Source organism: Euprymna scolopes, chromosome 45 (genome assembly GCF_053919585.1).
Source record: "Euprymna scolopes isolate OS-2025 chromosome 45, ASM5391958v1, whole genome shotgun sequence".
Classification (NCBI taxonomy): Eukaryota; Metazoa; Mollusca; class Cephalopoda; order Sepiida; family Sepiolidae; genus Euprymna; species Euprymna scolopes.
In genome coordinates this window covers 67,786,110-67,804,599 of record NC_136526.1, presented here as the reverse complement: position 1 = coordinate 67,804,599, position 18,490 = coordinate 67,786,110, and the positions used below count along the sequence as shown (strand labels likewise).

At 34.5% G+C, this 18,490-nt stretch overlaps 1 protein-coding gene across 2 annotated transcripts in view; it reads left to right on the top strand.

The window, feature by feature from the left end:
- LOC145269873 (serine/threonine-protein kinase DCLK2-like) overlaps positions 1-18,490 on the top strand; it is a 107,011-nt gene that overhangs the window by 61,409 nt on the left and 27,112 nt on the right. For both annotated transcript variants that reach the window (XM_080125619.1, XM_080125618.1), the window contains exons 7-10: positions 3,242-3,338; positions 10,465-10,522; positions 15,680-15,799; positions 17,951-18,097. In XM_080125619.1, the coding sequence (XP_079981745.1) occupies positions 3,242-3,338; positions 10,465-10,522; positions 15,680-15,799; positions 17,951-18,097 (422 nt within the window). The remainder of the gene's footprint in view (positions 1-3,241; positions 3,339-10,464; positions 10,523-15,679; positions 15,800-17,950; positions 18,098-18,490) is intronic.

Here is an 18,490-nt window from a genome sequence, read left to right as displayed (position 1 = left end):
GGAAGCTTGCGACTGGCAATAAACTTTGTGACGGTTGACGGCGACAGTCAGAGTTGGGGACATGTTAGGATTGCGGTTGCCAGTTAGGAACAGTCGAGAGATTTGCGACGAACAAAAAAAAAAAAAACATTGCAGTGATTGAAGAATAAAGCTGAAGAAAGTTGAAAGGTGCATTGACAAAAACATAAAAGAAATAGCAAAGAAAATGTTGGTGAGGATAGTAGTCCAAACTTCACGTTTTCTCATATAAGTAGGTAAATGGCAACTGACCACTGCTCACTGCTCCCTCAGAAAATGTAGTTATGGGCATATCAAATAATCTAGAGGTATTCATGACCCATTGGGTCACAAGCATCCTATATTGGTATCATTGTAAAATTCATAAATTCTGACATATCTGTGATTTAGATTTCTAGCACTGGTTACCTTTTTTTTTTTTCTATAGCCAATACAAATCACTTTACATTATTGCAACTAGTGTTGGGACGATTATTCAGAATTTAAATCAGGAATCAGAACTTTTATGGGTCTCGGAATCAGAAAAAATTGTGCTTATTTTCCAATGCCCAAACCGATTCCTTAACTTGTTGTTTTCATTTGATTTTATTTAAGACAAAATCTTCCACTGTTGGTAATAATCATAAAATAATAAATATTTATTGATTTAAAAAAAAAAACAGTAAAACTAAAATCAGCCGCGTCAGTAGACGTAGATGTGAGCCTTAGCGTATAAAGGGTCGATGGTGTCACACACACAACGCCCAGAGTCCAGCTAATATTTACAGATTACGTCGGAGTTTGTATTTTCTTTCTCTTTTATTTCATTTTTTGACAGTCATCAATGTGTAAGAGACGAACCATAGAAGAAAATAATAGAAAAGAAACCCACAGCACACAACGTTGGAGTTGGCTATTGCTGGCGGCGGGGGACCACGTGTTCTTACAAATATTTAAATGATCCTTTAGTTGAGATACTGTTACGTGTGTATATGTATATGCGCATGTATATGTCTGTTATGTGTGAATATAGAATAGACTGTTCAGTGTGTATGTCGACAAGTACTGTGTGTTTATATGTTTGTGTTTATTGTTGTTCTGCTTTCTTGATTATTAGTAGTTCATTCTCAATCTCGGGTGTCTTGTTTAGTTTCAGCAGTAGTTCGTAGAAGACAAAAAGGAAAACACGTACATTTTGCTTTTGATAATAAAAACATTTTCTTCTGTTTTATTTGTGTGAGACGTGAAACACAATTTTACTTTAGGTGAGAAACTTTTGCGCGTGTATTCTATGTATATGTTTGCTGTGTTTTGTATTTCGCTGGCGGCTGGCCATCAAATGTGTTTTAAGTCTATTTAATTTATGAAAAAAATAATTTTTGTCATTTCTCGATTTATACACGCGTTGGCGATAATAAAAAACACACACATGCAGCTGGTTATAAAAATATTTCGTTTATTTGTAAATTTATTTGTTTTCGAATGACAGTTTGATAAGTCTAATGGCGTGCGTGATGGGGATCGGTGGTGTGCGGAGAAGAATGTTTTGCTTGGCACGGCTTTCATGTCGCTCTCTCTCTTTTTTTTTTTTTACAAGGTAGTCACCACTTATCAAAGCCCGGAAGCCACTCGGGGATAAGGGTTATTGTGTGTACAGTACGTTAGTGTTGGAGATTTGATAAAGTGTCTTACTTAATCAGGCGGTTCATCAGGAATTTGTTTACATTGGACTTGAACACATCCAGGTTTTAGTCAGGTGGGAAACAGGCAACCGGAACAGAGTTCCACAGGCGTGCACTTCTAAGAAATAAGTTTTGTTCATGGAATCTACGTTTTGATTTTGGCACAAATAAGGAGTAGGAAAAATTTTTGACAGTGGTTTCAGCTAGACGGGTGTTTATCATGAAAGATTGGCGAGGGGGGACCAGAGATTGGAGTTTAGACGAGCACCTGCCATGGTATTAGCGATAAAACAAAGACAGGCTTGCAACGTCTCTTCTGTGGGAGAGAGGCTGTAGGGAAGAGAAAAGGGCATCCCCCACTAAGCCACGAAGTCTATTTTGTACTCTATCAAGGCAGGATAGGTTGTTTTTAGCAGATCCTGCCCAGATGTGGCAGCAGTACTCCATCCTTGGACGTACTTGGCTTTTATACAGATAGAGAATTGCATCAGGGGTGAGATATCTTCTGGACCGGTAGAAGGATCCCACCATTTTTCCAGCGACCTTGACAACTGACTTGATGTACGTGTTCCATTTCAGGTCAGGAGTAAGGGTCAAACCCAGAAGCTTATCAAAACATGGGGCTTCCCCTAGACGAGAGCCATCCATTTCAATTGATGCCAGATGGGGATCAGAGCGTTGATGATGTAAAGATAGGAGCTTGGTTTTAGATGCATTAAAAGTAACCAGCTACCTCCTCCCCCACTGTACTACGTGCTCAAGATCAGAGGAAAGAGAATCTGAGAGAACTTTGTCATTTACGGCCTTTGATGTGTTGCCATAGATGGTCGTGTCATCAGCATAGTTGTCAACGAATGACTTAAGTATGTGTTTTGGGAGATCATTGATGTAGATCAGGTAGAGAGTTGGGCCTAGGATGGACCCCTGAGGGACTCCAACATTAGTATTAAAGGCCTCTGATTTCTGCCCATCAACCACTACTCTTATGAGCCTATCGGAGAGAAATGATTTAATGATTGAGAAAACATTTCCAGTTATACCGTAGCTGGAAATCTTGTGAAGTAGGCCCTTATGCCATACCTTATTGAAGGCCTTTGATATGTTAAGAGCAATTGCCCTAGAAAGGAAGCCTTTGTCAAGAGATTCGCTAATCCTATGAGATATAACCGTCAGCACATCTGCTGTAGATCTGGCAGAACGGAAACTATATTGCATGTCACTCTCTCTGCATCTTTTACAAACCTCCCCCCTTAAGTAAGACACTCTATCAAAACCCCTAATACTAATGATTACTACAATACTATCTCATTGATTACTGTACACGCAATAACCCTTATCCCTGAGTGGCTTTCGGGCCTTGATAAGTGGTGACCTCCATGTAAAAAAAAAAAATGACGTCAACATTCCAAAATTTTCCTTTATTTATTTATTTCTTCAAGTGTTTTTATTACGTTGGGGGGAAAATTCAATCAAAAATTCTATTACCAACTCACGGTCAACCACAGCTGATAACTTCTTTCGTTTTTTGTTTTCAACCATTTTTTTCTTCCTTCTTTCTTCAGACCAAATAAATTACCCGTCGAATTTGACAAGCAAATATGGAGTTCGGCATTTGATTGGCGAAGGCAATTTCGCTGTTGTTCGAGAATGCAGATCGAGGTAGGAAGTTTTTTTTACGACCATCTTCTTCTTCTTCTTCTTCTTCATCTTCTTCTTCTTCTTCTTCTTCTTCTTCTTCTTCTTATTATTATTATTATTATTATTATTTTATTTATTTATTTATTTTTTTACTTGCCTTCCCACAAGGGCAGAGTTCGTTTTTAATGTGGGGAAAATCCCTAAAAAGGAAGACTTTGGACAAAAACAAAAATTAAAATTGTCCCAGTCATGTTTCTCCTCCATTGACCGAGGACAGAAAAGGTGAAGTGTAACATCAGCACAGATGGTATTTATTTGCTTCCCCACCGAGCAAATTAGGCACAAGGCCGATTTTTAATGTGAGGAGTGAAGGGAAAATGGGGACCAACTCCCCGGGGAGTAGGGGAGCTGGATAGTGACAATTGGTATGAAGGGTTGCCCCTACATTGACCAAGGTCTTATATGTGAGGTTGCCCACACATATGGTCTTTGCTTGCAGTATCTGCCGGAACAGATGGTATTTATTTGCTCCCCCACCGAGCAAATTAGGCACAAGGCCGATTTTTAAAGTGAGGAGTGAAGGGGAAATGGGGACCAACCCCCGGGGAGTAGGGGAGCTGGATAGTGACAATTGGTATGAAGAGTTGCCCCTACATTGACCAAGGTCTTATATATGGTCTTTGCTTGCAGTATCTGCCGGAACAGATGCTACACTGTGATCTTGGTTCGAAAGCCAAGGAACAATGTTGTTATTCTTATTCTTATTATTACTATTTACTTACTAGGAGTAGTTACACAAGCCATCGTCAAAGATTTTTCTTTGAGAACAACTTGTGGCTTTCTCTGAAGTCTAAGTGACAACAAGTCTCCCCAGATTTCCAGTACTCTCCACCTCTGTCGATAACTCTTGCAGATGGATTTGCGTTATCATAGCAGATGTTTACCATTGATTTCACATTGTCTTCACTGGAATTTAGGTGGCAATAAGCCTTCCCAAAGTCCCAGACTTCTTTATACTCGCCCAGCAGAGGTGTGGCTAGTGCTGTTTCTCCTCTGTCTTTCCATCCTCTTTGACCCTTCTTGCTTTGCTGTGGTGTCAGTTTTTGGTGGCATACAGAGAAAAAACAGTTCCAGTTTTCGTGATTTTTTTTGTGTTTTACACGTGTAGTATTTTCTGCATGTCCAGTTTTCGTCTGAAGCTCATGTGTATTAACCTCTGCATTCAAGGGTTTTCCTTAATATTTCAGCAGTTTTCATTACTGTTATTCGTTGTATTTTATCAGTCTTCCCTCTGATTCCAATCTCTCTCATTCTCTTTTCAAAGATTTTCAGTATTTTTCCCAGTGCTCCTACTATTAATGGTTCTATCCTGACTTTTTTCATTTTTCAGATTCCTTTAAGCTTTCTGGCCAGTTCAGTGTATTTGGTCCGCTTCTCCATCTCCTTCATATTCACTCTGTGGTTTGCTGGGACAGCAAGATCTACAATCTGTCAGGACTTTTCCTTCTTGTTAACTATTATGACATCCGGTCTTCTTGCTTGGATGGGTTTATTCGTTTATATATCCATGTCTCATGGGATTTTGTGACTTTCATTTTCAGGTATTGCTGCCGGTTTGTGCTTGTACCATTTGTCTGGATGCTCAAGATTCAGTTGTTTGCATAATTGCCAGTATCCTTCCTTGCCCCCTTAACCGTGTCTATTTTTAGGTTCTTTTTGGGTTAGTTTGCTGCATTCGCTTATTATGTTGTTTATTGTTTCATCTCTTTGTCCGCAGAGTCTGCATTTGCTGGTTTCTTATGTCTTGTTGATCCTTGCTTTTATGTGGTTGGTTCTAATCACGTTATCTTGTCTAACTGTGATTAGGGATTCAGTTTCTCTGTTAAGGTTTCCTTTTTGTAGCGATGTCCAAGTGTTTTTGTTAGTCTCATTTTTGTCATCCTTATGAATCGTCCCTGTAGTTGTTTCTCTTCCCATTTTTATTTTCTCGTCTTATTCCTAATTTCTTCTGTTTCTGTTTTTTTTTTTTTCAGTGTCATTTGCTTCAGTAATTATACTTTCAGTGTTCTCCATTTTTTATTGTTCTAATTTTTTTCTTGTGTTATTTATGCAGTCCTTCTACTAACCAGCCATCTTCCTCCGTCATTTCTTTTCACATATAGTCGGTATCATCCTTTAGATGTATTGCATTGTGCATAGTCATGAGTTCCCTAGTCTTCTGATCAAGATACCTCAGTTCTTGTTTGGCCCAACCTATAAATAGTCCGGAGTATCTTACAAGTGACACTGCCTATGTTTTTATAACTTTTACTAAATTTCTACTACGTAGTTTCGTTTCGAGAAGTTTCCTTGTTCTTCTGAGATATTCCTTTTCAATTTTCTCTTTCATTTCTGTTTCTTTGATGGCGTCTGCTCCAGAACATCCAAATATTTGTATCATGTTCACCTAGTGCCCTCCTCTCCATTTAGTTGGATAGTATCATACCTTCCGTTGCTTCCACTTTCCCCCTCATGATCAGAAGCGCACACGTTTCCATGCTGAATTCTATTCAAATATCCTGAAGATTCTGATTGTGTTTATTAGTGTCTCTAATTCCTTTTTGGTAATCGCAAACAACTTCAATCATCCATGTACATTTTTTTTTACAAAGGTATCACCACTTATCAAGGCCAAGAGGCCACTCGAGGATAAGGGGTAAAGAGTGTACAGTAGACAATTGGACAATAAAGTAATCGTTAGTAATGGAAATTCGGTAAAATTATTTTAACTTTGTTAACTTATATGGAACGGCTCATCAAAAACTTGTTTACGTTAGACTTGAAGACAACCATATTGTAGTCAGCTGGAAAGCAGGAAAACGGAAGACAATTCCACAGGCGGGCAGTTCTAAGAAAGAAGCTTTATTCATGGAATCTACGTTTAGGTTTAGGCACAGATAAAGAGTGAGGAAAATTATTGATAGTGTTTTCTGCCAGACGGGTGTTTTTCATGAAAGTTTGGTGAGAGGGACCATAGATCGGAGCTCAGTTGAGCACTTGCCATGAAAATAACGATAAAGCAGAGACAAACTCGCAACATCTCTTCTGTGAGAAAGAGGTTGTAGGGAAGAAAAAAGGACATCCCCTACGAGGCTACAAAATCTATTTTGAACTCTATCAAGGCAGGACAAGTCCTTTCTAGCAGCTCCTGGCCATAATGTGGCAACAGTATTTCATCCTTGGACGTACCTGGCTCTTATATAGATAGAGAATTGCATCAGCAGTGAGATATCAACTGGATCAATTGAAGGATACAACCATTTTTCCAGCGGCCTTGGCAACGGATTTAATGTATGTGTTCCATTTAAGATCAGGAGTAAATAACTTCAGGTCATCCATGTACATTAGGTGGTTCATTCTTTCATCTGTATTAGTGAACTTGTATCCGGCTTGGCATTTTCTTAGTATGTTGTTAAGGGGCATCATGACGATGATAACCAGCAGTAATGATAGGGAATCACCTTGGAAAATATCCCTTTTTGTTTTTTAATCTCACTTATGTATGGTCCATCAGCTTTCAGTTCAAGTCTCCATGTTTTCTATTAAATTTATAATCTTGCTTAGTATTTTGTACATTCTCAGGCATTTAATTACCCATGTTTTCAGGATTTTGTCATACATGCCTTTTTTTAGTCGATCCACGCCATGATCAAATTTTTTTTAGTCGATCCATGCCACGATCAAATTTTTCCCTACTTTTTACCTCCTTCAGAATCCTTTGGTTTATGCATAACAGGTTATGTGTTCCTCTTTTTTCGTTTTTGGCATCCTTTCTGTTCCTCGGGAAGAAGTCCGCGATTATGAAGCGAATGATAAATTTGTACCCTCAGTTGTGCTGTCAGTATTTTTCATGTTGAAGGTAAACGTGTTATGGGCATGTAATTGCTGGGTTTTTTTTTTTTTCTCTGCGTCTTTTTGCACCAAAGTGGTTTTAACTTTGATTTTAAACTCCTCGGCCTAACGTTTACAGGGAATATGAACTGGAATAGATACATTGAGAGCATTGCCAAGGTTGCTGCAAGGAAGCTTGGCTCCCTCTACCGTGCTAGAAAACTACTTACGCCTGACAGTATCCTATACCTCTATAAGGCAACCATTCGCCCATGTATGGAGTACTGTTATCACATCTGGGCTGGTGCATCTGCTTCTTGTCTCTCGCTCCTGGACAGGGTTCAAAAGAGAGTCGCCAACCTGATAGGTCCTGAACTGTCATCTAGGCTTCAACCTCTGTCCCATCGACGAGATGTTGCATCCCTCTGCCTGTTCTACAAATACTTCAATGGTGAATGCTCTGACGAACTGCAAACACTTGTACCTCCCCGACATAACTACCCCCGACAAACCCGATAAGCTACTAAGTCTCATCCCTTTACAGTAGAGATCCCTAGGTGCAAGAAAGCCTTTTACTCCAATAGTTTCTTCCCCAGAACTGCGGGTCTTTGGAACTCTCTTCCGGGATTCTGCTTTCCCAACTGCACTGATATGCAGAAGTTCAAGTGTAATGTCAACAAACATCTTTCTACTCATCTCCCTTCATAATGACCCTGCTAATTAAGTCCCTGATAGTAGCCCCCTGCTTCAAAGTGGCACTGTGCCTTGTTTGGGATGAAAATTGAATAAAAAAATTTTTTTTTTTTTAATTTTAAAAAGTCTTCCATTCTGGTAATTGTGTTTCTTGGATACATCTTTTCACGTTTTTGACTCATTCTTTCATATAGTGCTGTGAATTTTGAAAACAAATAGGCACGTATTCCATCATGACTTGGTGCTGTCCAGTTTGCCATTTTTTTAAGGTTGTCTTGAGGATTCATCTGCTGATTTCATTCTTTGTCCCTTCGATACATGATATTCCAAAATAATTGTCTTTGATTCGCCGCCGTCAGAAAAACGATTTTGCAGCATATATTTCGGTTAAAGAAATTAAAAAAATATTTATATTATAAAAGATCTATAACGTCTATTTTTTATGTATGTAAATGTTTCTCAAAAAGTTCAAATAAGATTTGTTATGTAATTGAAAAAAAAACCCATCTCACTTTTTTATTTTTTATTGAAATTCATTGAGATGAGTACTATTCATTTATTTTATTTATTGCGGACGATCATCCTCATCTTTTCTTAGTTGTTTCACGACGTTTCGGCCAACTATTCCTCTGGCCTTTGTCAGGTGGTAACCGCGACGGATAGGAACTCTGAATCTCCTGACTGCATTCACTGCTACGGTTCCAGGCGAGAATTGTCTGAAGATAGCGGTTTCAATCTTACCCAAAGCCGCCCAGAGGCTTACTTGGTGAGACGACAACAACTATGGAAGGCAGTAATTGCAGTGAATGCAGTCAGGAGTCAACTAATACAAGATGAGGATAATAGTCCGTAATAAAAATCAATATTTTTTTTATTGATTTTTATTTTTTGCAGACCATTATCCTCATCTTTTTCTTCGTTGTTTCACGACGTTTCGGCCAACTACGGAAGGCAGTAATTGTAGTGGATACAATCAGGAGATTCAAAGTTCCTATCCGTCGCGGTTAACACCTGACGAAGGCCAGAGGAATAGTTGGCCGAAACGTCGGGAAACAAGTAAGAAAAGATGAGTCCGCAGTAAATAAAATTAATAAACCTCCCTTTTTATTAAAAATAAACATTGCCGTTCGATTTTTTCGCATATACCGCCATGTTCATAGTCTTGCAGAAACAACGAGGTGCCAAAGTAAAACAAAGCCGTTTTGGTAGATATTGCCCAAATGTTGAGGGGAATCCGAGGTTTCTGAAACCGATCAGCAGACATAATCTAAATGTTGAAGGGAATCAAAGGTTGTTTGAGATGATGGGCAATGTTTGTATGCTGAGAGGAATCAACGGTTGTTCTAGGAAACGGGCAAAGATTGCCTGAATTCCAATGACAATAGAGAATCAGTAGAAGCAAATATTTCTGTTTACGTTTATATGCATATATATTCGTGTGTACGGGATTCACTCCTAAACTAATTAATCGATCATTATTAATTTTGGAATAATAATAATCTAGTTTATTTTCCGGCGTTTTCCGGGTCCAACAATAAAACAGTAAGCGAAAGCCTTAAGTGTTAGGCATTGTTTTTTAGAATGAAAAGATTTTAATCAGAATTGGATTAAGAATTCTAGATATAAGGTTTAGTATGATTATATTTTGATTTTAATCTTTATTAGGATGCCAAGAGCAATCAGAGGTTGCTCGAGTTGACGTGCAAAGATTGCCTGAATGTGAACATTAAAACTGAATATTTATATCATTATAAACTTTATATGCTTAGGCTTCAGTCCTAAAATAATTAATCGATCATTATCAGTTGCTATGCGTAAAGGGTCTAAATGGGAGCTATATTTAATTTAGTTTATTTTTGTTCACATTTGGTATAAAGTAAATTCAGATACATTCCATTCTTGTAAAGTTTTTTTAAAAATAGGAGGCATTAATTTTTTAATATTAAAAAAGTAATGCCTCCTATTTTTTAAAAATGTCAAAAAAAAAAATTTTTTTAATTTAAAAATGTCCAAAAAAATTTTTTTTAATTTAAAAATTTTAATTTAAAAATGTCAAAAAAAAAATTTTTTTAATTTAAAAATGTCAAACATCAATTCATAAATATTCCTCAAATTTCAGTTTCTTTAAAGTTATGATCTTGGCACATTGATTTGCATTAAACTTGACCCATGGACCCAAATTTCTTTCTTAAGACCCCTTAAGCTTAAGCTTTAAATTAAAAAAAAACTTTTTCAGAATCAAAATCATTTAAAGGATTTTGATCAGAATTAGAATAAGGATTCTAGACACGAGGTTCAGTGTGATTATATCTTGACTTTTGTATCCTTATTGGGCAATGTGCTGAAATGCACCTCTATTTGAGAAATTGAGACGAATATTTTAAGGATAAATTAAATAATTTTATCTTTTGTGGTGTTTTTTTAGGAGCCATCACTTATCAAGGCTCGATAACCACTCGAGGATAATGGTTAATGAATGTAAATTGGTAATGTAGTAATTGTTAATGATTGTAAATTGAGTAGAATGTGATTATTTATCAGTGATTCTCTGAGTGAACTTCCAAATGAATGATGTTCGTTGCAGATCCAACAACATTGCTTATGCCTTGAAGATTATAAACAAGACAACTTGTTCTGGCAACGTAAGTAATTGAAACTTTACTTCACCGCACATGTATTGAACATATATTCTGCACGTTACTTCACCGCACATGTATTAAACATATATTCTAATTTGTCCTCATAAAATGTATTAAACATATATTATAAACTTTACTTCATCACACATGTATTTAACATATATTTTAAACTTTACTTCACAGCACATGTATTTAACATATATTCTAATTTTTCCTCATAAAATGTATTAAACATATATTCTAAACTTTACTTCACATGTATTAAACATACATTCTGCATTTTACTTCACAGCACATGTATTAAAAATATATATTCTTATTTGTCCTCATTACATATAATCTTAACTTTACTTCACCGATCATGTATTTAACATGTTCTAAACTTTACTTCACAGCACATGTATTAAACATATATTCTAAGTTATCCTAATTACATGTATTAAGCATATATTCAAAACATTACTTCACTGCACATGTATTTACATATATTCTAAAGTTGACTTCAGTGCACATATGTTAAACATATATTCTAAACTTTACTTCACAGCACATGTACTAAATATATATTTTAATTTGTTCTCATCACATGTATTTAACATATATTATAAACTTTACTTCACGGCACATGTATTAAACATATATTTTAATTTGGTCTCATCATCATTGTGATGAGGACAAATTAGAATATATGTTTAATACATGTGTGGTGTAGTAAAGTCTAAACTTTACTTCACTGCACATGAACACATTCTAAACTTTACTGCACAGCACACGTATTAAACATATATTCTAAACTTTAATTCAACGAACATTTATTAAAAATATACTCGATACTTTACTTCACATCACATGTATTAAACATATATTCTAATTTGTCCTCATCACATGTACTAAACATATATTGTAAACTGTACTTCACCGCACTTTCATTTTATGTATTTTAACATTCTCATTTGTCCTCATAATATTCTTATTTGTCCTCATAATATTCTTATTTGTCCTCATAATATTCTTATTTGTCCTCATCACATATATTAAACATGTATTAAACATATATTAAACATAAATCCTACACTTTACTTCACAGCACATGTATTAAACATATATTCTAAAGTTTAGTTCATCACACATATATTAAATATATATTCTATACTTAACAGCACATATCTTAAACATATATTCTAAACTTTACTTCACCGCACATGTACTAAAGGTATATTCTTATTTGTCCTCATCACATGTACGAAACATGTATTCTACACTGTACTTCACAGCACATGCACTAAACATATATGCTACACTTTACTTCACAGCACACGTACTAAACATATATTCTACACTTTACTTCGCCGCACATGTACTAAACATATATTATAATTTGTCCTCATCACATGTACTAAACATAATTTACCCTTTACTAAACATATATTCTACACTTTACTTCACAGCATATGTACTAAAGGTATATTCTTATTTGTCCTCATCACATTTACTGGACATATATTCTACACTTTACTTCGAGCACATTTACTGCACATTTATTCTACACTAAACATGTACACTAAATATGTACTAAACATATATTCTACACTTTACTTCACCGCACATGCACTAAACATATATTCTACACTTTACTTCACAGCACATGCTCTAAACATATATTCTACACTTTACTTCACAGCACATGCTCTAAACATATATTCTACACTTTACTTCACAGCACATGCTCTAAACATATATTCTACACTTTACTTCACAGCACATGCACTAAACATATATTCTACACTTTACTTCACAGCACATGCTCTAAACATATATTCTACACTTTACTTCACAGCACATGCTCTAAACATATATTCTACACTTTACTTCACAGCATATGCTCTAAACATATATTCTACACTTTACTTCACAGCACATGCTCTAAACATATATTCTACACTTTACTTCACAGCACATGCTCTAAACATATATTCTACACTTTACTTCACAGCACATGCACTAAACATATATTCTACACTTTACTTCACAGCACATGCACTAAACATATATTCTACACTTTACTTCACCGCACATGCACTAAACATATATTCTACACTTTACTTCACAGCACATGCACTAAACATATATTCTACACTTTACTTCACAGCACATGCTCTAAACATATATTCTACACTTTACTTCACAGCACATGCACTAAACATATATTCTACACTTTACTTCACAGTACATGCACTAAACATATATTCTACACTTTACTTCACAGCACATGTACTAAACATATATTCTACACTTTACTTCACAGCACATGCTCTAAACATATATTCTACACTTTACTTCACAGCACATGCTCTAAACATATATTCTACACTTTACTTCACAGCATATGCTCTAAACATATATTCTACACTTTACTTCACAGCACATGCTCTAAACATATATTCTACACTTTACTTCACAGCACATGCTCTAAACATATATTCTACACTTTACTTCACAGCACATGCACTAAACATATATTCTACACTTTACTTCACAGCACATGCACTAAACATATATTCTACACTTTACTTCACCGCACATGCACTAAACATATATTCTACACTTTACTTCACAGCACATGCACTAAACATATATTCTACACTTTACTTCACAGCACATGCTCTAAACATATATTCTACACTTTACTTCACAGCACATGCACTAAACATATATTCTACACTTTACTTCACAGCACATGCACTAAACATATATTCTACACTTTACTTCACAGCACATGTACTAAACATATATTCTACACTTTACTTCACAGCACATGCTCTAAACATATATTCTACACTTTACTTCACAGCACATGCACTAAACATATATTCTACACTTTACTTCACCGCACATGCACTAAACATATATTCTACACTTTACTTCACAGCACATGTACTAAACATATATTCTACACTTTACTTCAACGCACATGCTCTAAACATATATTCTACACTTTACTTCACAGCACTAAACATATATTCTACACTTTACTTCATGCACTCAACATATATTCTACACTTTACTTCACAGCACATGCGCTTAACATATATTCTAATTTGTCCTCATCACATTTACTGCACATATATTCTACACTTTACTTCGAGCACATTTACTGCACATTTATTCTACACTTTACTTCACAGCACATTCTACATTTTACTTCACAGCACATGAACTAAACATATATTCTACACTTTACGTCCCAGCACATGTACTAAACATATATTCTACACTTTACTTCACAGCACATTTACTAAACATATATTCTACACTTTACTTCCCAGCACATGTACTAAACATATATTCCACACCTTACGTCACAGCACATGTACTAAACATATATTCTACACTTTAGCACATGTGCTGTGACGTAAAGTGTAGAGTATATGTTTAGTACATGTGCTGTGATGTAAAGTGTAGAATAAACATAATATTCTACACATTACTTCACAGCACATGTGCTAAACATATATTCTACACTTTACGTCACAGCACATGTGCTAAACGTATATTCTAATTTGGCCTCATCACATTTATTAAAAAGTTTATTTTTACGCACATATATTTAAAATATATTCTATACTTTACCTAACAGCACATGTATTAAACATATATTCTAAGCTAAAGATGTATTAAACCTTTATTCTAAACTTTACTTCACCGCACATGTATTAAACATATATTCTACAATTTACTTCACAGCACATGTACTAAACATATATTCTAATTTGTCCTCATCACATTTACTACAGATGTATTCTACACTTTACTTCACAGCACATGTACTATATATAGACATATATTTTACTTCGTGGCACATGTACTAAATATATATTCTAATTTGTTCTCATTTTAGAATGGTCTGACAAGGACTTGCATGCCATGGATATCAAAACAAGAAAAGTTTTAGCAATGTTTGGTATATTTCACATTTGAAGTAGCATAGCAAGGCTGTATCAAAAGAGGAAAGATGGTGGGAGAGGATTGAAAAGTGTAAAAGATTGTGTTAGAACCAAGGTGATGTCGTTGAAAGAGCATGTGGTTAGAAGTGGGGAGTGGATGCTTAAGGTTGTAGCCAATGAAGTGGAGGTATGTGAGACCAAGGCTGATTATGTGAAACGTATGGATAGAGAAAGGGCAGAGGAACTGGCTTGGAAGAAAATGCATGGAAGGTTCTTTCAAGTGGCTGATGAAAGATCATGGCAATGGCTTAGAGCTGGGTATCTGGCTAAGAGTACTGAAGCGTTTGTTTGTGCAGCACAAGAGCAGGCATTAGGAACACGATTGTTCAAAAAAGTGATTCTAGGAGAGGAAATTGCTGCAGAATGCCGGATTTGTGGTAAGACCTCGGAGTCAATTGCGCACCTTGCAGCAGGGTGTAGTGGACTGGCCCAGAGAGAGTACCGTAAAAGACGCGATCGCATGGGACTCCGGATATATTGGGAGGTGTGTAAAAGGGTTGGGGTGAAGTGTGCTGGAAAATGGTTTGAGGAGATGCCTGATGAAATGAAAACAAGTAAGGATGGCAAGGTAGAGGTATGGTGGGACAAAAGTGTCATAACGACCAAGCAATTGGAACATAATCATCCGATTTGGTCGTCATTGACAAGGTCTCAAAAAACTGGCAGATTGTAGACTTTTCAATACCCTGGGACAGAAATGTGAGAGAGAAGGAGAATGAGAAGTGGAGCAATTATGCTCCATTGGCATTGGAGATAAGGCGTATACACGAGGTTAAAACACAAATAATCTCGGTCGCAGTTGGTATGCTAGGAGTAGTATCAAGTCGTCTGGAAGGACAATTGAAAAAAACTACAAATCCCCGATGTTTTAGGCGGCCTTCAGACCTCTACAATTGTAGGTACCACCAACATCCTTAGGAAAACCCTTGATCTTTGAAGCTCCTGGTTTGAAGCCGCGATTGAGGGGAATCCTCTGGAAATGAATCCCATCCCTTTCCAGAGAGACGTTGATAAACGAAATAAGAATTATTATTATTATTATTATTATTATTATTATTATTATTATTATTATTATTATTATTATTATTTAATATATTATGATTATAGTATTATTTAATATATTTCGTTGCTAATTTTCTTCTGGGTTATTTGACAGATGCAAATGATTGAAAATGAAGTGTCGATCCTCCGGAAAGCGAAACATCCAAATATCATTCGCCTTATTGAAGAGTTTGAATCTCCGGAGAGATTCTTTTTAGTTATGGAACTTGTCAAGGTAAGTAAAACAATAAAAAACAAGGTTTTTAAATCTCTTTAAAGATTCTGTAGATTGTTCCAGAAACCGGATCTCTTTGAAGAGTCTGTAAAAATACGGAATAGTTTACAATCTATTTTTAAAAATACAGAATAATTAACGATTTATTTCTAAAAATACAAAATCTTCAACAATTTATATTTAAAAGTACATAATAGTTAACAATTTATTTTTAAAAGTACATAATTGTTAACAATTTATTTTTAAAATACAGAATTGTTAAACATTTATTTTGAAAAGTGCAGAATAGTTAACGATCTATGTTTTTAAATACAGAATAGTTAACAACTTATTTTTTAAAGTACAGAATAGTTAATAATTTATTTTTAAAAGTATAGAATAGTTAACAATCTACTATTCAAAATATGGAATAGTTAATAATTTATTTTTAAAAGCACCGAATAGTTAATTTACTTCTAAAACTACAGATTAGTTAACAATTAATTTAAAAATTACAGAATAGTTTATTTATTTTTAAAAATAAGAAAGTTAACAATTTATTTTAAAAAATACAAAATGCTTAAAAATCTGTTTTTAAAAATACAGAATAATTGATTTATTTTTAAAAGTAGAAAAAAGTTAAAAAAATCTTTTTTGTTAAGTACAGAACAATAAACAATCTTTTAAAAGTAGAAAAAAGTTAACAAATCTTTTTTGTTAAGTACAGAACAATAAACAATCTTTTAAAAGTAGAAAAAAGTTAAAAAATCTTTTTTGTTAAGTACAGAACAATAAACAATCTTTTAAAAGTAGAAAAAAGTTAAAAATCTTTTTTGTTAAGTACAGAACAATAAACAATCTACTCATGAATGCACATAGTAGTTTACAATCTATCTTTGAAAGTACAGAATAGTTAACAATCTATTTTAAAATAGATCAAAGTTAAACATTTATTTCTTAAAGTACAGAATGGTTAACAATCTATTTTAAAATAGATCAAAGTTAAACATTTATTTCTTAAAGTACAGAATAGTTAACAATCTATTTTAAAATAGATCAAAGTTAAACATTTATTTCTTAAAGTACAGAATGGTTAACAATCTATTTTTAAAAATACAAAATACTTAATTTATTTTTTAAAGTTAAGAATAGTTAACAATCTATTTTTGAAAGTACAGAATAGTTAACAATCTACTTTTGAAAGTACCGAATAGTCTTTTTTCATTAATTAAGCATTCTGTATTTTTAAAAATAGATTGTTAACTATTCTGCACATTAAGAAATAAATGTTTAACTTTCATGTATTTTGAAAAAATAGATTGTTTACGATTCTGCACTTTAAGAAATAAATGTTTAACTTTCATGTATTTTTAAAAATAGATTGTTAACTATTCTGCACATTAAGAAATAAATGTTTAACTTTCATGTATTTTGAAAAAATAGATTGTTAGCGATTCTGTACTTTAAGAAATAAATGTTTAACTTTGATCTATTTTTAAAAAATTTAATTTTGAAAGTACAGAATAGTCAATAATCTATTTATAAAAGTACAGAAGTTAACAGTTTATGTTTATAATTAGCTACACTGAAAAGTTTTTTAGTTAGGAGGGCGATCTGCTTGTTGATATTGTTATCTATTGGGGTCCTACGTGAGTAAGTAGAGAGTAAGTTAACTAATATGAATTTCGGGAGTGTTTCATTAAGTGCACGTCGAGACGGCGTGGCAGCGAACGGAAATTGACTCAGTGCGCCCAAAGTGAGTGTGGCAAGGGGTGTCAAGGTTTAGCTTCCTAGACAAAACACGCTAAAAACAGATCTTGAATTATTAGATAGAAATCACATCACATGTTAGGTACAGAGTTTTAAGGTAGTTTAAGGAGTCGTGGAAGCAAACAGACCAGACGTGCACAACAATGTACGAATTTTACTAATATTTCCCTAAGATTGTATTATATGGATTGATCGAAACCCTAACCCTAATCAGACCATTCTCGCAATCCTTATTGTATCGATACAGTATCGATCTTCATTCTCAAAATTCCGAAAATTCTAAAAACAATGCGACATGTTTAGATTTATGGAAAAGAATTCTGAAAAAAAAAATTATTTTGCTGCTTGAAAAACATTTTTAATTTTTTATGCAACTATGTCCTGTACGTTTTCTTGTCTTAGGGAGGAGACTTATTTGAATTGATCATGACAGCAACAAAATACACAGAGAAAATGGCCAGCCGCATGGCCCACAACTTATTGAGCGCTCTTCATTATCTGCACAGTGCACGGATTGTTCACAGAGATGTTAAGCCAGAAAACGTGTTGGTAAGGACAAAACACATTTTCTTCACATATAAATAAATAATAATCTTCAAACCAAATGCTCTAATAGATTTTTTTTAATTTGATTTAAGAGTCGGTAATCCCAATCATCCAAGTTTTCTAACCTGACGAGTTATGAAAAAGTTATCTAATGTAAATAAGTATAAAAATGCATTGACCTTTTGTAACCGTTTTGGAGTCTGAGCGATTTATATAAAGTAATGCAGACGCAATGAATTCAATTATTTACGAACGTGCATTGTTACCTAAATGCCAGTTGGGAATAATTTTCCCTTTAACCAATTTGGTACCCCCATATGGGGAGCGGCATATATATTATTTTTAAAATATAATTATCCACTGCTACGTGTTTTGTCGTCTACGACTCATCAGAGT